The 25,520-nt window shown below is 44.5% G+C and overlaps 1 protein-coding gene and 1 pseudogene across 1 annotated transcript in view; one reads left to right on the forward strand and one right to left on the reverse strand.

The window, feature by feature from the left end:
* The window catches only part of Htr3b (5-hydroxytryptamine receptor 3B), a 28,909-nt gene extending 5,364 nt beyond the window's left edge, over positions 1-23,545 (forward strand). Inside the window, exons 2-9 of the mRNA XM_052189489.1 lie at positions 174-334; positions 11,305-11,349; positions 11,621-11,730; positions 13,052-13,221; positions 14,061-14,218; positions 22,208-22,418; positions 22,531-22,713; positions 23,307-23,545. Of these exons, the coding sequence (XP_052045449.1) occupies positions 174-334; positions 11,305-11,349; positions 11,621-11,730; positions 13,052-13,221; positions 14,061-14,218; positions 22,208-22,418; positions 22,531-22,713; positions 23,307-23,545 (1,277 nt within the window). The remainder of the gene's footprint in view (positions 1-173; positions 335-11,304; positions 11,350-11,620; positions 11,731-13,051; positions 13,222-14,060; positions 14,219-22,207; positions 22,419-22,530; positions 22,714-23,306) is intronic.
* On the reverse strand, positions 12,276-12,893 carry LOC127689915 (40S ribosomal protein S8-like; annotated as a pseudogene).
* Positions 23,546-25,520: the final 1,975 nt, after the last annotated feature.

The raw sequence follows: 25,520 nt of genomic DNA on the forward strand, positions 1-25,520 counted from the left end.
CTCATCTTTAGTGTCTGCCGGAGAGTCCACCAGCTGGCTGTGAATTTACACAGACCGAAGTCAGCTGACTATCACACAGAGAATCACTGTCTGGGACACGTGGCTCTGCAGTCCACAACTCCCTAAAGATGCTCATTATCTTCATCTTCACAGCAACAGTTGTCTTTTTCTAGGTATCCTAGGCACAGCGACACCTCAACCTGGGAACTCCTCTCTGCATCGTCTCACCAGACAGCTCTTACAACAGTACCACAAGGAGGTCAGACCAGTTTACAACTGGGCGGAGGCCACCACTGTCTACCTGGACCTTTGCATCCATGCTGTATTGGATGTGGTAAGGACTATCTGCCCTTGCTTGTTCTTGTCCTGATAACTGATTGATCGAGATGGGTCTCAGGATCGTAGGTTGCATACCTCCACAGCCAACTTCTCACTGTCCTTCATGCTTTATGCAGAAGTCTGGACAGCGTTCTCTTCCTGAGACTGATTGAACTGCTGGTACTAGACGGAATCAACATTCTCAGCGATGAAATTGATTTACTTATCTTTTCCATTGTTATCGATAACGGCATATTAAAATAGACATCCAGGTCTGGGTTTGCAGCTGTGAGCACCTGCCCAGGGAGAGAGAGCATGCTTACTAGATGCACTATTTTACTGTCTGAAATTTGAAAACACAGAAACAAACACAAACAAACAAACAGAACCTCTGCCTTGGCTGCCATGACTTTATAAAGGGCTTTTCTAGACTGTTTGCTGAGGGCAGGAAGAGGGACTTATTTGAGACTTTATCTCAAAAACAAAACAAGACAAACAAACAAACAAATTTATAAAGAGAAAGGTTTGTTTTCGGCTCCTGGCTTTGGACGTACCGTAATTCCTTGGCTCAGGGGCTTCACTGCTTTGGGCCTTCAGCAGCACACACCACAGGAACACACATGGAGCAAAGCGAGTCACTTCACATGGGGACGAGAGGAGAGGTCCCAGTGCCCTTAAATGTCATATCCCAGTGAGAAAGAGGCCTCTTACCAGGCCCCACTTTTAAAGGTTCAATGACCTTCTAATAGCATGACACTGATAACCTATCCTTTAACACATTATCTTAGTTGGGGTTTCTATTGCTGTGATAAAACACTATGACCAAAAGTGACCAGGAAAGGAAAAAGGGTTTTGTTTTGTTTTAATTTTTTTTATTATTTTTTATTAGATATTTTTAAATTTACATTTCAAATGTTATCCCCTTTCCTGGTTTCCCCTCCAAAAACTCCCTATCCAATTTCCCCTTTCCCTGCCCACCAACCCACCCACTCCCATTTTCCCATCCTGGCATTCCCCTACACTGGGGCATCGAGCCTTCTCAGGACCAAGGGCCTCTCCTCCCTTTGATGTTCAACAAGGCCATCCTCTGCTACATATGTAGCTGGACCCATGGGTCCCTCCATGTGTACTCTTTGGTTGGTGGTTTAGTCCCTGGGAGCTCTGGGGGTAATGTTGTTGTTCCTCCTATGGGGCTGCAAACCCCTTTAGCTGCTTGTATCCTTTCTCTAGCTCCTCCATTAGGGACCTTGTGCTCAGTTCAATGGTTGGCTGAGAGCATCCACCTCTGTATTTGTCAGGTACTGGCAAAGCCTCTCAGGAGACAGCCATATCAGGCTCCTGTTAGCAAACACTTGTTGGCATCCACAGTAGTGTCTGGGTTTGGTGACTACATATATGGGATGGATCCCCAGGTGGGGCAGTCTCTGCATGGTCTTTCCTTCAGTCTCTGTTCCACACTTTGTCTCTGAATCTCCTCCCATAGGTATTTTGATCCCCCTTCTAAGAAGAACCCTTTGGTCTTCCTTCTTGAGCTTCATTTGGTCTGTGAATTGTATCTTGGGTATTCTGAGCTTCTGGGCTAATATCCACTTATCAGTGAGTGCATACCATGTGTGTTCTTTTGTGATTGGGTTACCTCACTCAGGATGATATTTTCTAGTTCCATCCATTTGCCTAAGAATTTCATGAAGTCATTGTTTTTAATAGCTGAGTAGTATCCCACTGTGTAAATGTACCACATTTTCTGTATCCATTCCTCTGTTGAGGGACATCTGGGTTCTTACAACTTCCAGGTCACACCCCAGCACTGAAGGAAGTCAGGGCAAGGACTCAAGTAGGGCAGGAACCTGGATGCAGGAGCTGATGCAGAAGCCATAGAGGGATGCTGCTCACTGGCTTGCTCCCAGTGGCTCCCTCAGCCTGCTTTCTTATAGAGCACAGGACCACCTGTCTAGGGGTGGCCCCACCCACAGTGGGCTGGACCCTCCTCTCAACAATCATCAATCAAGAAAACACCCTACAGATTTGCCTACAGGTCAATACTACACAGGCATGTTCTAAATTAAGATTCTTCCTCACAGATGACTCTGGCTTGTGTCAAGTTGGTGTAAAACTTGCAAGCACACACACTGTTCTTTGGAGGGTATCCAACATGCAAACCTTAGTGGTTCTCTTTGTGTACCATCTCCATGGCAAGGCTGCACCAGCGTGCCACCAGCCCAGTGCTCTCTGGTGCTGTTTTTGGTAGCCCTGTCTTTTTTCCCACCTATATCGTCCACAGAGTTGACCACAAACTGTGTATGTGTGTGTAGACACAGGCATGCCACAGCACACAGGCATGCCACAGCACATAGGCATGCCATAGCACACATGTACAGGTCAGAGGACAACTGTGGGTGTGGTTCTTTCCGTCCACCAAGCTTGGGACAGGGACTTTCCACAGCTCATATCTGCAGATGCCTGATCCTTGGGCTTTTGGGGATCCTCCTCTCCCTGGCTTCATCTCACCATAGGAAAACTGTGATTACAGTGCTTACTAATGTGTCTGGCTTTATGTGGGTTCTAGGATCCCCAGTCATGTCCTCACTCTTCTGTAACAAGTGTATTGCCTATTGAGCTGGGCCCTCAACCCTGCTCTTAAGCTTTATATTTCTCCAAGAAAATTATAAACATGGAGCCACATACACACGATCTTTGACCTTTGATACTTTTTGTTTGTTTTTGTTTTGTTTTGTGACAGGTTCTAAGTATGTAGCCCAAGCAGAGCTTGAGTTCTTAGGAAATCCCCCTGCCTCAGCTTCCCAAATATTGAGATTACAAGCATAAATGACCACAGAAAGTTCATTTCACTTTTTTTTATGAAGCTAGGTCTCTCTCTCTCTCTCTCTCTCCCCTCCTTCTCCTTCTCCCTCCCTCTTCCCCTCCCTCCTGTTTATTTAGTCCACTACAAAGAGACAATGGATGTGGCAGCCACAGATGAAGTGCCCCTCCACTTCTCTGAGGCTCCCCTACTGTGCATCATGACAGTCCATTCCCTTCTGTTGCTCAGTAGTATTCTAGGTCATTGCTCTTGATTTTTCTTATTGGTTTAAAAAGCCATTTTAATTAACGTTATCTTGTGCATTTACCAACATTACGCCCTGTTGGTTTCTAGAATGCTGTTTTTATTCTTCTGTTCCTTCCCTATCTCGGGTAACACACATTTTTAATAAATATTCAAAAGAATAAAATATTTTAAGTATTTTTAATATTTTGTTTTAGTTACTTGTGATAGGGTCTCATTTAGCTCAGGCTAGCTTTGAATTTACCATGTAGTCAAGGATGACCTTCAACTCATGATTCTTCTGTCTCTATCTTCCAAGTGCTGGCATTACAGGCATGTGCCACCACACCTGGCTTTATGCAGTGCTGTTTCCCTGGCATTTTTTTCTATTGAGATCTTAGTGATAACATGCAGAATCTCCTTTTTCCCCTTTTCTTTTGAGATCAGCATTTTTCTATGTAGCCCAGGCTTCATGGAGTTCATTATCCAGCCCAGATTAGCCTGGAACTGGTGTCCATTCTCCTGTATCAGCCTCCTGAGTGCTAGAATTGATTATAGGCATGGTGATCCTGAAGAATTCCCCTCATTCTAGAGCCAGAAACAAGAACATCAGGAGTTCAGGGCCAGTCTTACACGGCAAGTTTAGCATCAGTCTAAGATACACAAGATTCAATCAATCTATCTCTCAATCAATGGTACTCCCCAAATTCCTCTTTTTAACAACAAATTTCACTTTTCTTCTTTCACTTTTAAAAAATTCTTTGATTCTATTTTTATTTTATGTATATGAATGATTTGTCTTTGTGTGTGCACCACCAACACGTCTATTACCTGTGGAGGCCAGAATCATCAGATCTCTTGGAACTGAAGTTATAGACACTTATGAACTACAATGTGGGTGCTAGAAATCAAATCCAGGTCTTCTGGGAAAGCAGGCTTAACCACTGAGCCATTCCTCTAGCCATTAAATTTCACTTTTTTCAGTTTGATTTTCCCATAAGGTCATAAAAGTAATTGCCTTATGATCTTAGATAGTATTACTTAATTTAATGCCAGGAGCTGTTTCTACACAAAAGGTATAGTATCACTCACACTGCTAATAGATAACTCTTTTAAGGTCCCTCTTTTTTAAAGTCTCTTTTAATTGGTTATTGAACTAGAATTTTGGAGACTTAATTTCTTGAGGCTGATGCTTCCCCTGGCTAGAAGACATAGTATTCCCTTCCCTGTGGTTATTGGTGGGTTATTATGACTATCCTGCTTCCCAGAGTCCAGTGATAAGCATGATCTGAATAAAGACACCAAAATATGACAGTCATGGTGGTGTACACCTGTGACCTCAACACTTGGGAGGCTGAGGCAGGAGGATTGCTGTGAGTGTCAAGTCAGCCTGAGAGACAGAAAGAAATTCTGTTTCAACAAACAAACAAGCAAGCAAGCAAATAAATGGCACACAATAAGAGCTATCATGCAAACTCCAGGGCAGGGGGTGATGAACTCTGTGAAGGGCTTCGGATGCTCTTAGCTGTTTCCTTAACCTTCCCCTTTGATTTCATAAGATTAAAATAGAGTTTCTCAGCTATGCCTTTGGAGGTTTACTTGCAGATGGATATAGAAAAGATAGAAGGTTGCGCTGACGTTCTCCCAGAGGTCCTGAGTTTAATTCTTTGGTCTTTTTTTTTTTTTTTTTTTTTTTTTTTTTTTTTGACAGTGTCTTTCTACACAGTCCTAGCTTTCCTGGAACTGTAGACCAGGTTCTGCCTCCCAGTACTGAGATTAAAGACCACCATGCCTGGCTCAGTTCCCTTTCTTATATAGTCCAGGCCCACCTGCCCAGGGATGGCACCACCCACAGTGGACTGGGCCCTCCTTTATTTTTATTTTTTAATATTTTTATTTTCCATATTCTTTGTTTACATTCCAAATGATTTCCCCTTTCCCAGACCCCCCTCCCCATATGTCCCATAAATCCTCTTCTCTCCACCCATTCTCCAATCACCTCCCTCCTTTTTCTCTTTAATTCTCAGTTAGGAAAACACACCTCAGACATGCTCACAGACAGATCTGATGGAGGCATTTCCTCAGCTTAGATTTTTCATGTTCTGATTTGTGTCAAATTGATAAACTCTATATGACAATGAGGTAAACACTTTACTGACTGAGCTGGCTGTCTGGCCACCACCCACCCCTTTGAATACTGGGGTTATAGCATGAGTCACTACATCTCCCTTGGATACAGCAACTTTTCTTTCAGACATCTGGAAAGTTCTTACACTTCTACTTTGATCCTTTGGACAGCCTTGCCTTGTCTTGCATTTCTCCGTATTGTGAGGAACCTGGCCCTTGCTTTTCATTCCATTTCCCTCTATCATCTTTCAAATCTCAGCTTCGAAAAGAAAATTCTCTCGGCTCTCCAAGGTAACAGTGACGTCTTTCTCATTTCAGCTCACCTAAATCTATGTTTTGTTGTTGTTTTGTTGGCTCATTTGGAGACAGGGTCTCAGCACAGGCTAGCTTCCAAATTCACAGTGTAGCCAAGGCTGTCCTTGAACTCCTGATGCACTTTCCAAGTGCTGGGATTACGGACACATGCCCCGACACCTGACCTGAATCTGTGTTTTTCAATGAGCATGGTCACTTGGCAAATTCTCTATTTTTGCCATGTGTAGTCAGGCACACTTGTAATACCAGCACTTTGAAGACAGAAACTAGAGGATAAAGAATCCAATGCCATCTCATCTACAAAGCAAGTTTGACGGAAGCCTGGGGTACATGAGGCCTCCATTCCAAGAAACAACTGCAACAAAAAGTTACATTCCCTAATTTTATATATATCTATATCTATCTATCTATCTACATACATATATATATATATGTATATATATATATATATATATTTGAGAGGGGGGGTTCTATGTAGCCTTGGCTGTTCTGGAACTTGCTCTGTAGACCAGGCTGGCCTGTAACTCAGAGATCCAGCAGCTGCCTCTGCCTCCCAAGTGCTGGGATTAAAGGTGTGAGCCACCACTGCGCAGGTTGTTATAAGGCTTCTGATGGAAAGACTTTGTCACCTTTATTATTTCCCACCACATGCATTGTAATATATTTTACTTCTAAGATGCTAGATCAATACCATCAAACAGCTAGTGAATCAAAAAACACTAATTCTAAGATTATCTCTGTTGATGATTAGGTTACTCCAGAGATACTTTATAAATGTCACTATTATATTTTGATGAGCTGGTTGCAGCTAGTTTAGATGACATTAGCTGATGCCACACAGTAAACAGTACTGAAGGATCTGATGAAAATCACTCACAGTGTCTGTCCAGACTAGCATACTCCCTCTGTGAGTAGCAAACATGTCGGATGCCTCTGCCAGCAGCTGCACTGCTGGCAACTTTGTGTCTGAATGAAGAACTCGAAAGGGCTCCTCTCCTCCCTTCTCATGTTTTGCCTCCTGTTTTGTTTATGGAAAAGCCTACAGTCTTGTCTCCGAATTTCTGAGTATTATGAGTACCTTAGGGAAATCTGATTATAGAGATAATCTACTCAACAGTGAAGACTTTCAATTTGTTTCTATTGAGTTTTGTCAATTCCAAATCCTGGATACCTTTGTATTCCAGTCCATTGACTGGAGCCTCCCAGCCAGACGTTGAGGCATCTGTTTCCATAGTCTCCGGAACTCAGAAAGATAAATAAGAATGTGAGGGAATTATCTGTATATTTGCTAACCACCAATTTAGATCTAAATAGACTCCCTCTGTTAGGAAGACTAATGAATTCCAATTCTCGGAAATATCCTTTGCTTTTAACAAGCAAGATGGAAGGTATCTAAAGAAAAAAAGAGGCACACAGAGGGAAAAGCTGTGAATAATGCCACCAGAGAACCAATTACATTCACCAGCTGGCATTGGGAAACTTGTTTCTTTGACGAGAGAGAGAGAGAGAGAGAGAGAGAGAGAGAGAGAGAGAGAGAGAGAGAAGATAGTTGGCTTTAGCCTCAAACTACTTTTTGACATGGTGTTCTTTTTGACATGGTGTTCTTTTTGACATGGTGTTCTTTTTGACATGGTGTTCCTCCTAGCCACCCTGGTAAGATTCTGGGACCGGAAAAAAAAGTGTAAACCTCATTTCTAGGTGTAAATCAACAAAGCAATAGGCAAGAGAGAAATGAGAGCCAGTGTCAAGATGCCTGGTAACCAGAGTCAGCTGGATAACGTGACAGCAGAAAACAGAGAGACCCTCCTCCCAGCCACAGGGTCAACAAGAGATGTTTATAGGGTGCTAGGACAGGGATAGAGAAATCCGTAAATAATGAAGTTGTTGAAATGAAGATAACGTTCCTGTGAGATCCTCAGCAGGTGAAGGAGCTTGCCCCCAAGCCTGAGGCACTGAACTCTCTCCTCACAACCTACCTAGAAGGAGAAAACCCAGTTCTCAGATTATCCTCAGACCTCCACAGTCACACAATAGAATCTGTGTGCATCCAAACAGACACTCAGACACACAGACATGAATGTCATTTAAAAGAAAAGTATTCCCATGAAAACACAGTTAATAGCTTATTTCTCCTTAATATAAACTGCATTTTGGAATTTAAAAAAAATATTTACCTGTAGGGAATCATCATGGATTATGATTAAGTCTAGTCGCACTTGGGTGAGAAAGGTCGGTGTATTCCCTAATCACTACGCTCATACATTTCCCAAAGAACTGAGTGGTATCCCCTAATCTTGGGCAGTAGACTTGAAAAAAAGAATGAAGAAAAAGAAAAACCCTTACAGAACCCCTGCTGAGCCAATCTTGGCTGGGGGTCCTCACTGGTCCTTCTACAAGCTGTTCCTTGGGGAAATATTTGTGAATTCAATCTTTTCGCTTTGCATACCCGCTTTAAAACCTGCCTCTCTCAAGTATCAATTTAAAGTCCATAAAAATCTGTAGAACCAGTGAGTTCAAAGCAGCATTTGTTGAGCCTGGAAAACGGGGCTCCTGGTTGGCTTGCTCTTTTTTCTTTCCCATAGTATCTAGAGATGCATATTCAGCTAAGACTCACTTTCTTGATGGTAAAAACAGGAAACTTTCATTTGAAAAGGTTATTGTGTTTCCTTTGGGCTTGGGAGGTCACTCAGGTGGGGCGTGCGGGCCTAGTGTGGGCTCTTTTCCTCATCCTGGCATAAACTGGACGAGGAGGTGAGTGCGTGCGTGCATGCGTGCGTGCGTGCGTGCTTGCGTGCGTGCGTAAGCCCAGCACTAGGGGAACGGAGGCAGATTCGGAAGCAAACTCAGATCTTCTATCTCTCCAGCTCCCTGATGAGGTTGTAAAGACAGGGTCTCACATACTTTAGGCTAATCTTAAGCTATTGAACTAGCTGAGGATGACTTTGATCACTGGGTCCTCCTGCTTCTGCCTCCCCAGCTCTGGGACCACAGGAGTGGGTCCACACACTTCACTTTAATTAGGTTTTGTTGAGCTGTGCTTTTGATAGGTTGTTTAGCAAGTCATCCATTTGCCCTAGGTTTTACAGTTGTTCGTGGAGTCTCTGAGGAGCCTTGGTGCTTCTGTGGTATGTGTTGCAATGTCTTGGGGATGGGGAGATGGCTCAGTTGGTTGAAGCACTTGTTCTGAAGGGAGTTGGGACTTTTCAGAATCCATAGTTGAGGCAGCAAGCAGACTAGAGCTAGGGCATGCTGGACAAGCTTGTAGCAAGGTTGTAGTTGAGCCATTCCACAAACAGATCGGCCATAAAAGATAAGGGGCATGCCTGGGAAAACTCCTATGGGTCATACACTATCTGGACTGGAGTCTCCTGTCTCGTGTCCTTGGATGCAGTTTAAAATGACCTTCCTGCTAACAAAAATAAACCGCCCTCCTACATTGCTGACGGCCCGATCTGCACGTATGCCAAAAATACCCACCCTGCACGCCAGAATCCCCCGCCAATGTTTAAATCAGCAAATCATGTATAACCGTGCCAACCCCCCCTGACAACCCCCCTGACTTTTCCTATATAAACCCCTAACTTTTGGGCCTCAGGGTCGACTCCTCTGTCTCCTGTGTGAGATACGTGTTGATCCAGAGCTCTGATAATAAACTACCTCATGCATTTGCATCAAGTCGGTCTCTCGTGTTTCCTTGGATGTACGCTATCCCGAGAATGGAGTGGGGGTCTCCCCAAAAGGAGGTCCTACAGTTCCATTCCCAGAGCTCACAGTAGAAGGCAAGGACTGACTTCAACACATGTGCCATGACATATACACACCCACCACACAACAGCAGCAGCAGCAACAACAACAACATCAATAATAACAATGCTTTAATGCCTTATTCTCTTTTCAAATTTTGTTATTTAGGTCTTCTTTCTTTTCAATAATGCAATTAAAATTTCATTAACTTTGTTTACCTTTACAAATTTAAATTTTTTAAAAATTTTATTTGAGGTATATGCACCAGTACTTGCCTGCATATATATATATATGTACATATATATATATGCATGTATATGTGTGTGTGTATTTGTATATTCTTTTTGCTCTGTAGGATGTACAAATATTTGTATATGTATATGCACATATATGCATATGTCCATGTACCACATGGATGCAGCACCCTCAGAGTTCAGAGTGCTGGAACTGGATGGAAGAAGAACAAGTTCTCTTAACTGTTGAGCCATCTCTCCAGCTCTAGCGCATTTATATTTATTTTTATACATGTGTGTGTGCTTGCATGTCTTTATGTGTGTGTTTATCTAGGCCAGAAGAAGCCATCAGAGTCCTTGAAACTAGTCACAGGCAGTTATGAGCTGCCAGATGTGGGTGTGGGAACCGGACTCAGGTCCTCTGCAAGAACAACCCTTAACTGATGACCCACACAAAACTATTTAATTTTGTGACAAAATCCACACTTTTTTCACTTGTTACTTCTATCTCCTATCTCCTATCTAAGAAAGCATCACCTATTTCAAAGTCACAGTGTCTAAGAGTTTTCTACTCTTAGCTCGAACATTTAGGCTTATGATCCATTTTTATCATTAATATTCATTAGATACTGTATGTGTGAAATAACTCTTCTGTTTTAATCCCTAAGAATATCTTATTTTTGGAATGTTTCTTACCGGGTTATTCATGAACAGTGCTAAGAATGAGGCTTTCATTGTTGGTTCTGCTACTGCTGCTGCAGGGGCACTTTAAGCAAAACGTCACCAAGGTGAGAGGTGGCTCAATGGTTAGGAGCGCTGGCTATTCTTCCAGAGGTTCTGGGTTCATTCCCAGCTCCCACATAGTAGCTCACCATCATCTGTAATCTCAGTTTTGTGGCGTATAATGACCTTTTCTGGCTTCCATGGGCACCAGGCATGAACATGGTACATGGATATACATGAAGGCAAAAGTCTCATACACAGAAAATATTGTTTAATTAAAAAAATTCCTGAGTCATTGCAGACATGGGAACTCACATCTGTCCTCCTGAAAGTATACCACACCTACACTGAGCTCATCAGTCTTTTTCATTAGCAGACAAATTTAAATACAAAGTAACCTAACAGAAATAGCTGCCTGTGTCAGCCCAGCTAGCTCTCATTGAGGATTATGAATAATATCTTGATTAGAAATAGAAGTCTGGTCTCCTCTTTTCAGCTCAAAGTTGGCTGAGACCTACATAGCATTTTTTTTTTTGTTTGATTAATGGCGGAGTAACTAATTAGAGAGGAAAAGAGATTAGAAAATCACTCAAAATGTTAAGTGCAGTTAGAGTGCTATTTTGTTCTAGGTAATAGAGCAACATTCAAAGCCACAGGTGTGCATGATAAGCAGGAACCAAAAATACTCGGGTATCAAGGAGGCTGGGTAATGTTTTTAAAATCAGCACTAGCTGGTTGGGTTTGATTTTCCTCCCTCTTAAATCATCAGATACATGGGGAATTTTTTTTTTTGCTCTTCAGGATGTACAGAATCAAAAATTAAAGACAAGCGTGTGGTACCGAGAGGTGAGTGTGATTCTCCGTCTCTCTCTGCATGCTACATGCCTGATCGGGCTCAACCACGATTCTGAGGAAGAAATACTGCCATTGGCATAGCCTCCCCCACCCCAGCTCAGCAGAGGGCCTAGTTTATTAGAATCCATGCAAAGATGTAGCCATAGACTGGATTTCCTTCCCCATGACCCACTAAGGGCTGATGAATTGTGTCAGCACTCAGTTATGTCAGTGGACTTAACCTTTCTCGTTTTTTGATGTTTCCCCTTTTGACTCCTAACAGGTCTGGAATGATGAGTTTTTGTCCTGGAACTCCAGTCTGTTCGATGAGATTGAGGAGATCTCTCTCCCTCTCAGTGCCCTCTGGGCCCCCGATATCATCATTAATGAGTTGTGAGTGTGCTGGGATGTACCTCCGTGGCACTGGGTTGGTTCAGCTGCTCCGACCAAGTGCTGTTTACTTTCAGTCATTGCTATTATAATTGTTTTCTCCAGGTACTGGGGTCATCATCCTGTAAGGAAGATTCGGGATGAAACGGCCATGAGTTGACATCAATTTAACTGGGCTGGGGAGATGACTTAGTTAAGAGTCTGTACTGCTTTTCCCAGCACCTATACTGGGTCGCTTATAGCCTCCTGTAACTTAGCTCCTGGAGATCTGATGCCCTCTACTGCTCACCCTGGGCCCCTGCACTCACATGCGCATACCGTCCATATATATATATAATTTAAAACAAAATGAATATATTTTAAAAGATATGCATTTGATTAATGGTGCTTGGAGTTCCTGTTTGTGCTGTAGCTGCATCATTTCTGAACACATCCTTCAGGACAAACGTCTTATGGAGGAGTGTATCATTCTTTCCTTTTTTTCTTCTCTTTTGCTTTTCACATATAGAACAGCAAACACCTTTATTACATGAGCTATGGATGATGGCTTATTTGCCTTTCCGGGCTTTGATCTTCTGCAGATAGAACCCCAGCTCCTTGCCTTCAAGCACACAGCCAACTGCTCTGCCACACTGGTCTGGTCTTGAGACAATGCAGGCAAGAAGCTTGCCCTGCTGGAACTGCTCCTCCAGAGGACTGCTGATTTTGGCATTCTTTTTCCTTGTCGTATTTCTTTTGATCCTTTTCTTTGATTGTTTTTTTTGTTTGTTTGTTTGTTTGTTTAAAATCTCTTCCTCCTCAGGAGTCACCTTGGCCCCCTTCTTGCGGCCCAGGGGCAATGCATAGTGGGACCCACCCCGCTGCCCGTGCAGTGTGCTGTCAATAAGTACAATGCGGTTCTTCACCAAGGTCTTGGTGCGGGCAAGCACATTATTGGATGTGTTGTAGACAACATCAATGATCCTTGTTTTTTGAGTACAACACTCAGATCCCCAGTAAAAGTTCCCCACATCCAATCTCAGGGCACAGTACTTCTTACTTCTTACTGCCTCCTCCCAGCAGGCTGTCCCAGCTCATACTTCCGCCTCTTGTGGTAGGGTTTTCTCTTACCCCCCCCCCCCCCCAGTCTTGCGGCGGTTGTGCCAGTTGTCCCAAGAGATGCTCATTGCTTGGTGCTGGCCCCTGTCCTGTCCTTTTCTTTTCTTTTCTTTTTTTCTAAGTGTAGCTTTGAGTCTCATGGTCACTATCATCTTATAGCCAATTCTGTGTATGTTCAAAATGACTAAGGTCTTCTTCATAACAGGTTCTCTTGTGTTTCATATAGTGTGGACGTCGAAAGATCTCCTGACCTGCCCTATGTATACGTGAACTCTTCTGGGACCATTAGAAACCACAAGCCCATCCAGGTGGTTTCTGCATGCAGTTTGCAGACATACGCTTTCCCCTTTGATATCCAGAACTGCAGCCTTACCTTTAATAGCATTCTGCACACAGGTAAATAAACCACAAGAGACATATTCTTTTCCCTTTGATATCCAGAACTGCAGCCTTACCTTCAATAGCATTCTGCACACAGGTAAATAAACCACAAGAGACACAGTCTACTGGGAATGCTTATGCTGTATGGGCATACATAGGTGAAATATTAAATTCAGACCTATTTAATCTTACACATAATTGATTATTTAAAAACAAACCTCAGGGGCTAGAGAGATGGCTCAGTGGTTGAGTACTGGCTGCTCTTCCAGAGGACTTGGGGTTAATTCCCAGCACCCACATGGCAGCTCACAGTTGTAATCCCTGCTCCAGGAGATCTGACACTCTCACACAGATGTACATGCAGACAAATCACCAATGTACATAAAATAAAATAAAATAAATTATAAAAATAAACCTCAGCTGTATGTGGTAGCACATGCTTGAAATCACAGCACTTTGGAGTAGAGGCTGGAGGATTAAAAACAAAACACAAAAACAAAAACCTCTTGATGCATTGGGTTTTTCTGGAATTCAGACAAGGCACAGTGTTATAACCTACCAGTGCTGTTAGTTTGTCAATATAATATCAGCATTCTATCACCATTGAGAATGTTCTAGAAATCACAGGGTGTGCTTCATACACTTGTGGAGAACAGGCTCCAAACTCTTAAGTTCATAGTTTAAAAAAAAATTAGAAATATTTTTGTTCCCTACCTCTACTTTCTAATGCAAAAACTGGCAATACCAGGGGCATGGGTCGGGATAAAAGGAAGGGTTAAGACTGGGAGTTGGGGAAGTGGTGGTGCTGGCCCCATATCTCTCCCAGGATGTCTATTGTTTCTGTTGGCTTTTAGTGGAAGACGTAGACCTGGGCTTCCTGAGGAACAGAGAAGACATGGAGAATGACAAAAGGGCTTTTCTGAATGACAGCGAGTGGCAGCTTGTCTCTGTGTCCTCCACTTACTACATCCGGCAGAGCAGCATTGGAGACTTCGCACAGATTCAGTTCAACGTAGGTTCTCCTTCCCTCCCGTGACCCACATCCGTGGTCCTTGGCCTTCTCCATTGAGCTGTGGAATCTGCCCCACAGCAGGTCCTCTTTGCCACGTGAGAACAGCATGTTGTGGTGGCTCTGCCCATCTATCTGTGCACCAGTATTTCCAAGCAGAGGTCCTGAGCCTGGTGCACAGGATCTTCTGTGATCTTCTACAGGGGAGAAGAACAATGTGCAGATCCCAGAGCTCTGATCCCTCTCACAGCACAAACCATCAAACCTTTTGGCTTATACAAACATTATCATTTTTAATCACCACTGAGGATAAAGCCTAAAGCAATCTACACACCATCAGCATTACAACGAATTGGAAAAATCCACCACCAACAAAAAGCTCTCTCATCAATATAATTGTCCCATTTTTAATTGAGAAAAATATCAATTAATTTTAGAAGCAGACACACAAAATGTTCATGTTACTAAGCTGAATATCTGGAGGGATGAGCCGACAGCCATCGGCAGGGTCCCCAGAGGCAAAGAGGAGGGCTGGGGATGTAGCTGCGTTGGTAGCGTACATGGATCCCACTGGCCACATAAACCAAGGGTGGTGCCACACACCTGTGATGCCAGCACTGGGAAGGTGGAGGCCAGAGGATTAAGATTGATTTTTAGGCCAGCTTGGGCTACATGAGATCCTATTACAAAAAAAAAAAAAAAAAAAGGAAAAGGAGATAGAAGAAGGGAGGAGGGAAGGAGGGAAGGAGGAAGGAAGGAGACAAACAGGAGAAAGAAAAAAGAGATAGACAGACAGACAGACAGAGATAGAGCAAGCAAGCTACTAATGGCTTCATGGTCAGGGGAACAACTGCTGATCAGAGCATGCAGTGGGCACGCTAGCATGCTGCTCTGATGCATTCCTGGGAGTATTCTTGGCTAAACTGTTCCTAGAGAAAGTTGTCTGTCTCGAGGGGCTGGGAGGATGACAGCGGTGCCCACCACTTTTCCTGCGGAGCTTTTGCTCCTCTGGCCTTCCTAGCAAACCACCTTGTCATGGTCACGGGCAGGTTCACATTGCATATAGACTCACAGTGCTAGGATTCGGCAGAAGACCCTGCTTTGCTGCACAGAGTGAGGGTGCCGTTTGAGACAGGGTGGGAAGGTGGTCTTCACGTCAAGGAATGATTCCAGTTGGAAAGTAGAGGCTGCAAACAGGTCAGGTGTGCATGTGCCGTAGATTCCTCCAGAAACAGGCCTTGGCAAGAAGAGGTAACCAGACCAAACACGGATGGAAAGAGTCAGAGAGAGATTAGCCATGACTGAGGGCATAGTGGCCTTCCTTGACTGAAAGTTGTGCGCTTTCTAGAAAAATGTCCATCAAACCTGGGCCTTAAAGCACTGGGGTTTGAGCCTCCCTTGTGTGCCTATGGAATAGGCAGCCTATTACCATGCGTGCTCGTGGGGCCCGAGATTCTGGAACAGAGTTCTGTCGGACTCAGAGTTGAACAGCGTGTCCACTGTGAGCCCACTCTCACTTCCTTGTTTTGTGGTCCCAGGGCTCAAACGTGTCAGGAGAGCCCTTTACCACTGACCACATCGCCAGTTCCTGTCCACTCGCTTTCAGTAAGAAAAACAGAGTAGGGGGAAGGATGCCTTTTTTTTTTTTTTAAAATTTCAATGAGTTTCTTGGCTAAGAGTAAACAGCTCATTAATTTTAAAGATATCAGCCTGCAAACATTATTAATGCAGCCCAAATAATGGAGAACATTAAAGGGAAATGTGAGGGAATGGCACGTGTAAGGTGGAACTTGGCACCTGCCAAGCACTCCACAGAGTGCTGCACACATCATTACCTGCACTGCACGGAGACAGGCCAAGGCAAGAGGCGGCAGGTAACCAGGAGTGTGTGTGTGTGTGTGTGTGTGTGTGGAGTGTGTGTGCCCCCATGTTTGTCCTCTCTCTCTCTCTCTGATTACCTGTCATTCTTTCCCCTAAATATTAGCTTGTGTTTTTGAGAGCAGCAGGGTCTGTGTGCTTCAAGGGAGGTATCCCTTGGTCCAATTCCTTTGCCGTCTTCATCACCACACGAAGAGAAGGCTCTGTTATGGTGCTTCCAAGACTTCGTCCTGGAAGAAGGGGCACTTGCATTTGATTTCATGGCCTGGAAGTGTTTTTCCAAGGTGCCTTTGCCCTGGGGGCTAAGGTGGGTTACCTGGCAAGGCTGGCTGCCACCTGATTCTCTGATTCTCTGGAACTAATTCCCCAGAGAATCCCTAGTAAAGTCACAACTGGTATCATCCAGACTCAAAAGTGATCCTGCAGCTTTGGAAAGACTTGCATGCTCCAAACCCTCGCTGGTTTCCATCTCCCAACCTCTGTCCCTCCCCGTGGCTGCCATGCGCCCCACGCTTGGCTTCATCGTTCTCTAATGCCATGTAAGACATTCTGTAATTTAGCGTCCAAAGTATCCTGGTGTCTTACAAAAAGCTCCTGGCCAGTACTGTAGTATTTGGAGTCCAACTCTGTGCTAAGAGTAGGCTTGTTGGTGTCCTGACAGCAAAGGACCATCTTCCTGTTAATCTAATCACTCACTATGTCCAGGCAGAGTTAGGGGCAGTGGGAACAAGCAAGAGAGACAAAATGCCCCCATCTTTTCAAAATGTACCATCATGCCATGCACACACACACACACACACACACACACACACACACGGCTACTGTTTATCTGGCATCAAATGCTCCGAATGCTGTTAGCTCCAGAGAGCACAATCATAGCCACTAGTGCTGGGACACATACTGCTTATCACAGGGCACCGCAGCCACTTTAAAATCCAGCTACATTCCCCAGGGGGCCCAGACAAAGCTCTTCTGTCTGCAAGGGTGTTTGTGTACAGCCTGGGACCCAGTCCAACAGCCATGGGAGAGGAGATTACTTCCAATACATATTGGAGGTGCTGGTTTCCAGAACACAGCAGGATGGACATGCGATTTCTGTATGACTTTGCAAGAGTGGGCAGAGGTGGGAAGAAAATAGAGAAGTCATTTTGGATGGAAAGGGACTCAGCAGGCAAAGGAAGCTCACACAGGACTGGGAAAATGAAAAGGAGATTAGGGAAAGAGAGATGCTTTGCTCAGTGTCTTTTTCTGTTGTGATTTTCATGCCTTTTCTAAATAAGGGCGATTTTGTTGAGGTGTCTGTTGAATATTTCAAATTTAGGATCCAAGGCATTCTGGCATCCTTCAAAAGTCCTTATTCAATAATGTGATTGAGGCTCATAGTTGACAGGTTGGCCTTCCAAGGAGGAGATAGGAGGGAGGAGGTGGGGGAGGAATCTTAAGCTCTAGAATCTTTCTAGGGGTGCTCAATGAATACGGGACACACAAACTTTCAAATTAATCCGGCCCAACCAGTAGCCTACATACCCAAAGCCCTCACTCGGGTGCAAGACTCTCACTTAAATGGCAGCAACTTTCCCATTCTTTCCGAACTAGGGGTATTCGGAAGGACTTGGAAGGAGAGGAAAATGGGCTTCTGTATGAAGCGTGAGTCTGGGCGTCAAAATTCCAAGTATGTCATAAAGACGGTCATGCAAAATTGAGTACTGGTGGGGTCTACCATCAAGGAGGCAATTAGAGGCTAACCTTGGGGCCTATTCCATCTCCAAGGAGCTCTCCACACACACATTCTGAATTAGATTGATCTCTTTCATTAGCATCAATAGGCTCCAAATACCTTTGTGTACTTATTATTACCTGGCTTTAATGGATAATGAAATTGTGGCATAATATTGCTAACACCTGAAGGGTGTCTAATGGAGAACACGGACTGAAACTAAAGTGCTTTTTCTTCCTTTTCTGTGGAATTTAAAGGCACCAGCTCCTTTAGTCCATTAGGAATGATGAGCTCTAGGTAGGACAGGCTTACAGAGAATAGTGTCATATTGAGCAGGTGGCACATTCCCCTCGCTGAAGCAGGAGTCATTGATTCTTATGTGATTTATGAGAGGAGGTCCATATGAAGACAGACCCCAGTGGTATGCCCCCATTTGGGCTAATGCCACACACCATTCTATTGAAACTAAAAGCAGCTAGCATCAGTAATGGACTCTGATGTGGTTCGGTGAACATCTGTCTTCTCAGGCTCAATGATTGTTGGAATTTGATCTCTGTTGCCGGGGTAAATTACTGTGACCAAAAGCTACTTGGGGAGGAAAGGGCTTATTGGCTCACGTTTCCAGGTTACACTCTATCATCAAAGGAAGTCAGGGTAGGAATGCAAGGCAGGGACCTAAAGCAGAAACCCTAGAGGAATGGTGCTTGCACCCCGGCTTGCCCATTCCTAGGTTCATGCTTGGCTAGCTTTCTTATACAGCCCAGGATCACCTGCCTAGGGATAGTGCTGCCCACAGTGGGCAGAGCCTTTCTGTATCAAGTAATAATCACAACCAAGTCCCAGAGACACAGAGCCATAGACCAATCTGATCTAGGCAGTTCCTCAGTCAAGGTTTTTCTCCTAGATAACTCTAGGCTGTATCAAATTGTCAGTTAAAGCTAACACAGACTGCCGGGCAGTGGTGGCACACGCCTTTAATCCCAGCACTCTGGGAGGCAGAGGCAGGTGGATTTCTGAGTTCGAGACCAGCCTGGTCTACAGAATGAGTTCCAGGATAGCCAGGGCTACACAGAGAAACCCTGTCTCCAAAAAACCAAAAAAAAAAAAAAAAAAAGCTAACACAGACAATGATAGGCGTATAAGGTTCAAAGAGGAATAAGAAAGGCTCAGGCTTTTGGTGTCTAACATAGACATCAAAATCTGCCCAAGGAGGTACAGCTCAGTTGGTAGAGCATCTGTTTAGCATGCAGGAAGCCCTAGGCTCAGTCTCCAGCACTGCGTAAAATAGCACTGAAGCTTAGGAAGAAGTCTTCAACTTCCTCATGCAATGAGAGAGGGACTCTGGTTTTAGTTCATTCTGGAACAAGGCTCCTTTCTGCCCATGGGCTCACCAGCTACTAAAGTCTGGCTCCTGAACTCAGAAGACCAGACAAGGACAGGGGCTGGTCCTGCGCATGGCACTGACTATGTTTCCAGAATTTACAGTAGCTTGCCACCAGTCTTCATGCTCAGTGTTTGCTGACCAAAGGAAAAGCTAAAGATTGGCTGAGATAACAATACAAATTTCAGAAAACAATAATAAAATTAGATGTTTGGTTTGTTCTTATTTCATTTTTTAAGGCTGTACCAGGCTAATAGGGGAACATTAATTTAATCCTTAGGAGGTATTGACTCTAAAGCAAAGAGCAAAGTAGGTCCTTTGTTCTAGAAGAAACCCCAAGCAGTGGTGCTATTTGGCTTCTCTTAGGAATGGTCACATCCTTGCTAAGGACAGGATAGATTAGAATCTTCTACAAGGTATAGTCAGTTTTCCAGTTTTGTAAGTTAGACAGAAATAGGAAAATTTCTTTGTTTTATGCCACAGCAGAAGCTAATTACCTAATAGGATACCTGTGTCTTTCTGTTTTCAGCTTCTACTGAGACCCAATAAAGATCCTTCCAAATTCAGGACCATGTGTGTATGTACAGGTCAGAAGCCCACGAAGTCTTCTCAAACCTCCCTCCACCCCAGACACTTGGGGACCTTTGGCCTGATAAATCTATACTTCCTTAAAAACCACACCACTCATTCGCCTTTGGCTTTAGCCTAATGTTTTCTGTCTACATCTGGGTGGAGGGGATCATCTTTACCTGTGCTAATTACATTAGATCTAGAAGGACAGGAGCTCAATTGTACCTGGGATGTTTGGCAAGACAAAAGCATCTACCTTCTTTAAAAGGAAGGGGGAGGAGCTGAGGAAGTGGTTCAGTTGGTATACTGCTTGACTTGTAAACAAGAGTACCTGAGTTTAATCCCCAGAACATGAAAAGCTGGTCCTGTGTGCTTGTAATCCCAGCAACTGGGGAGGTAGAGTCAGGCAGATCCCTAGTCAGCTTGGCTTACTTAGTAAAAACAATCTGTCAAGACAATGACAGATAGTTGCTCTCTGGTCTCCACATGCTCATGTTCATGTGTACACACTTACATACATACACACATACACACCTACCTACATACATACATACACACATACATATATATACACATACATACATATATATATACACATACATATACATACAAACATACATACATACATAAGAAAGTAAGAAGAAATAGAGTGAGGGAGAGCCTACATGATACATGTTTACATACATAGGCTCTGTTTCCTTGACTGCAGATCTGGGTCCTTCCCACTTAACTGACATGCCCTTTGCTTGTCCTTAGGATGACACTCATAGACTTTTCTCCTACTTTATGCAATCTCTGCCATGAAGTCTCCAGGGTGATCCCACTTCTTCCCTCTACCCAAGCAGGTATGATCCCCTGTCTCCCACTCTAAGAGGCCAGATCACCAGCATCCCAGGCTGGATCACATCATAAAGCCTTCTGGGCCTCTGGCCACTCAATGCTCTTCCTCCCACCACCATCACTCACAGCTACCTCATCACAGCCAACAGAGATGCAGGTTGATGATAGTTCCTTGTGGGTTTTTTTCTTGTTGACTGCACTTTGATAGAAATGTGTTTTAACCAAATTATTGCAAAGCAATGTGTGTTGCCCTGGTATAGATATTTGCAGCCAATTATGTATAATGTGGAAGACAACAGCCAGACTACAATCTACCAAACAACTCCGGCCTGCCAAGCTCCACTGAATCGGGACATGTTCCAGGATCTGATGGCTGGGGAGCCTCAGTTCTCATCAACAAGGTGTATGGTGGACTCCCCTAGACAACCTACCCTCCCCCCACTATCACCGGCCTCTATACCTCCTCTGTGTTTCTGCTCATTTTTTTTTTTTTGTATTTTTCTCCCAGAGTATTCCTGTCTCCGCTCTGATATTAGGGTAGAGCCTGATTTGTAGCTACTGTAGCTGATGAACACCAGGAATCAGAAGACGTGGGGTTATATTACAGCACAGCCACTGACTCAACCTACTTAAGGGTACAATGCTTTGAAAAAATCTATGAGATGGAGGGTGTTATTTATCTTACATGTTGAAAATTAGAAGAAAATGAATAATAGGCTTAAAAACATCCAGCACATGACCTAACACATAGAAAGCAGTCAAGTGTCCTATTGTTTGGAAAACCCAAGAAATGGGAGCTGTTAAGAATGCTGGTCCAAATTCACCAGCTAAGGGATGAGGATGCTGCTTTGCTCCATGAGGCTCCACTGAATGTCTACCTCAGGAGAGGCCTTGTTAACAGCCCTGAGGGGAATCACCACTCAGAGATGGGACCCTGATTCTCTTGTCTCTACCTTCCAAATGCTTAGATAACAGGTGTATACCGACACTTCCAGTTTATGCTGTACTGGGATAGAACCCAGGACTTTGCACATGTTACACAGGTACTTTATCAGCTGAACTACACCCCCCAGTTATAACCCAGCACTGGGGATGACTAAGGTGGGCAGAGAACTAAGAAACTAGCCAGCCAAGTACTGAGCTTCTGGTTTAGTGAGATGCCCTGTTTCAGGCAATGACTCAGAGAATGATAAAGGAGGGTACCTAACATCCTGCTCTGGTTTCTTCATGTGTCTGCATGGACATGCATCTGTGCACACATGCACACACAACAGCATTGTTAGGTCTATTGAAAATTTACCTTTCCATCTTTTTGAACCATGAAATAGTGGTATGTGTGTGTGTGTGTGTGTGTGTGTTGTTTGAGACAGGGTCTTGTTATGTAGTTCAGGCTGGCTTCCAACAAGTAGCAATCCTCCTGCTTCGGCTCCCTAAATTCTGAGATTACAGGCATTTACCAGCACATCTGGCTGCCTCAAATACATTCCTACCATTAACTCCATAGCCGTTTTTCATTACACTCGAGGGGGTGGGACTTAAGTGTCATGTGTTCAGCCAACTGTTAGGTCTTCCGCTTAGACTGGAAAGCTCCCTTGTTCCCTGCCAGGTAGTGATTCGCAGATGTCCATTGGCCTATGTTGTGAGTCTCTTGATACCTAGCATCTTCCTGATGCTCGTGGACCTGGGAAGCTTCTACTTGCCCCCCAACTGCCGTGCAAGAATTGTGTTTAAGACCAGTGTGCTGGTGGGCTATACAGTCTTCAGGGTCAACATGTCTGACGAGGTGCCAAGAAGTGCAGGCTGTACATCTCTGATTGGTAAGCAGCCCCAATGTCCCCTGATACCCTCCTAGACCACTCCTGGCCAAGATCTGCATGTCAGATGGAAGACTACTGCTCACCCCCTTTCTCTGCTCTGGTCGTTCCTCAGGGGTCTTCTTTACTGTCTGCATGGCCCTCCTGGTTCTCAGTTTATCCAAATCCATCTTGTTGATCAAATTCCTCTATGAAGAGCGACACAGTGGGCAAGAACGGCCTCTTATGTGTCTTCGAGGGGACTCTGATGCCGATGACTCTAGATTGTACCTCAGGGCTCCACTTGCTGAAGCCACAGGTTTGTGAGAAGCCTTGAGACCCCCATCCTGCTTGCTTTGTTATGCTGAGTACCCTGTCCCACTGAGGAAGCCTCAGGCCACCCACGTCTGGACTGAATGAATGATGGGAAACGTGTGCTTTTCAGCCCCTGTTCTGTGTTTGAGATTTCCTCTTTGAACTAAAGGCTGCCTCCTGCTGGAGGTCATTTTAGCCTGAAGGTCAGGATGTCTGTCACCTCTAGTTTGCTTCCTTTCCACAGGAGTGACTGAACTCAAAAGTTGTAGAATTCCAGCATATAAGCACACACACACACACACTCACACTCACACACACTACACACAAAGGTCGGGGAGGAAGATGAGTAGTTGGGTTCTGGTTGCTTTATGTAAAGAACTTTAAGAATCATCCTAGCGCAGGAGATCAAGATAGCTGCAGCCTCCACACACCCCTCGACACAGCGCAGCTCTGCCGTGTTCCCTGGGCTTTCCCTCAGCATAGCTATGCCTCTTCTAACCAGGCAGGGTGAGAGCCCCCAACTCCAGCAAAGACTTTTCCTTAAAGAATACGAACAAGTAGCTCCTGGCTCATGCAGAGTGTTTCCTTCTATCACAGAGTCCCCACCGGTCTGTCAGGAGCACCAGGTCCCATCAGATACGCTGAAGGATTTCTGGTTCCAGCTCCAAACCATCAACAACTCTCTCCGAACTCAGGATCAGGTTTACCAGAAGGAGGTGGAGTGGCTCGCCATCCTGTACCACTTTGACCAGCTGCTCTTCCGAATCTACCTGGCCGTGCTGGGGCTCTATACTGTCACCTTATGCTCTCTCTGGGCACTGTGGAGCAGACTGTGACAGTGGAGACTGCCGGTCTCACTTGATATGGGGTCACAACACGTAGGGAAAGCTGAAGAGTGTTTGGAGAGGGTCTGAAGAAGAAGGGGCGGGTAGCCTCCAGGATGCTATCGTCTCTTTCCAGGGACTACAGAGACAGGCATCTTATTGGCTATTGACCAAACCAGTAAACATATATGCTCATAATAAAGATGTCTAAACAAAATAGAGTATACGGCAACAAGCAGGCTTTCACTCTCCCCGAGACATCAGCAACTACATACACATGGGTTTAAGCAGGAGAAAAAAAGTTTGCTTTTAGATTTTTGAAGCTGGGTCTCTTACAGTCCAGGATAACCTTGAACCCCTGATATTCCAGCCTCTACCTTCCAAGTGCTGAGGTTGCATGTATTGCACAACCATCCATGCCCAGATCCATTTGATATATTTTTCTTCAACAGTCTGTGTGTCAGCTTGGCTTAAGCCCTATTCAAACCAGCTCAAATTCTCCAGGATAGTCAATACACAGCTGTCTCTTCAATTCTGTCTTTGGTCTCATGTTCCTTCTCCCCTTAAATATTTGGTAGCCTCTTTAAGGCATGTGTATATATGAGGAGGAAGAGGGACCGACAGATAGACAGAGATTACGTAATAGGCCACATGCTTCCAGCCCCTGACGCTGAGCCTGGTTCTGTCATTGTTTTTTCAGGAGACCTCAGACTTCACTTCAGTTTGTCTTATTTAAAGCAGGGGCTGTTAATATTTACTTTCTCCATGTCATAGAATTATGAGGGCAAACCAAGCCAAATATCTCTACGGCATCTTGGAAAGTACATAACAGATGATGAAAATAAATTTGAGACTTGCCTGCTATCAACAGAGAAGGATTCCAGTCTGAGTCTTTGGTGTGAGTGCGGGGATTCTAGTTTCCAGTTTTTTCTGCTTCCCCCTACACCTAACCCAGGTCCCTGGAGTTCTACATGTGGGGAATCTGCAGTCATAATTGCAAAAGCACTTCACTGTGGCTCACTGCTTGACGGACAAGTGTCTGATGTGCTTTCCCAAGTCAGAGGGACAAAATCCACCCAAGGTCAGACATCCCATTTCCTGGGCATCCACATCTCTACCCATCACTGAGGGCGGTCAGACATCCCATTTCCTGGGCATCCACATCTCTACCCATCACTGAGGGTGGTCCTCAGGAGGCCGGTGAGCAGAACGACACAGCAAGGCTTAGAGACATTACACATCCTGGTGCTTCCAGCACAGGCCATGAAAGTCCAAAGCTGTTTTCTAGAAACCTATTCCAGGACTAAAATTGCCTTTAAAAAAAAAATCTGCCCTCCCATCCCCACCCTGAAGAAAAAGAATTTAAATTCCAACAGTCTTTACCTGCACCCCCCCTCTTTCATTACCTCCCAGTTAGTGCTCAACGCCAATTGTCCATGAAATTCCACTGCCGCCGTTAATGAAATGGGGAATGCAAAAAAGTTTGTGAATAAGAAGTGTCCATGAAAACTCCACCTGTTTCCTTCTTCACTTCCTACTTTGTTACCATGGGCCTCCTCTGCTCTGTGGTGTTGCTAGCCTCTGTGTTGATGCCGGCCTTCTCCACTTCCTCCCCCTGATATCAGAGGGGAGGTCAGGAAGGCATGGCTGTGGCATTTCCTCCTTCCTAAATGTCTGCTGGAGGAGTCAGAGTCAGGAGGTCTGGTCCATCATTGCTTACCCTGGGGAACTTGAACTTCATTTCTCAGACCACAATTTGACTTACTTGAAATTGATGCTATAAATATTTACTATCTCCATGTCACAGACTTCTGAGAGCAAAACGAAACAACTTAATGACATTTCAAAAAGTCAATAACAGATGACAATATAAACAGGGGAACTGCCTGCCTGCCTGCTATCAATAGAGAGAGAGGTTCTGGCCTAGAGCTTGTGGCGTGGGGCTGATTTCCAGCATCTCTCTCAGCATTCAAGGATGGACTCAGCT

The sequence above is a fragment of the Apodemus sylvaticus genome, chromosome 7 (assembly GCF_947179515.1).
Source record: "Apodemus sylvaticus chromosome 7, mApoSyl1.1, whole genome shotgun sequence".
NCBI lineage: Eukaryota > Metazoa > Chordata > Mammalia > Rodentia > Muridae > Apodemus > Apodemus sylvaticus.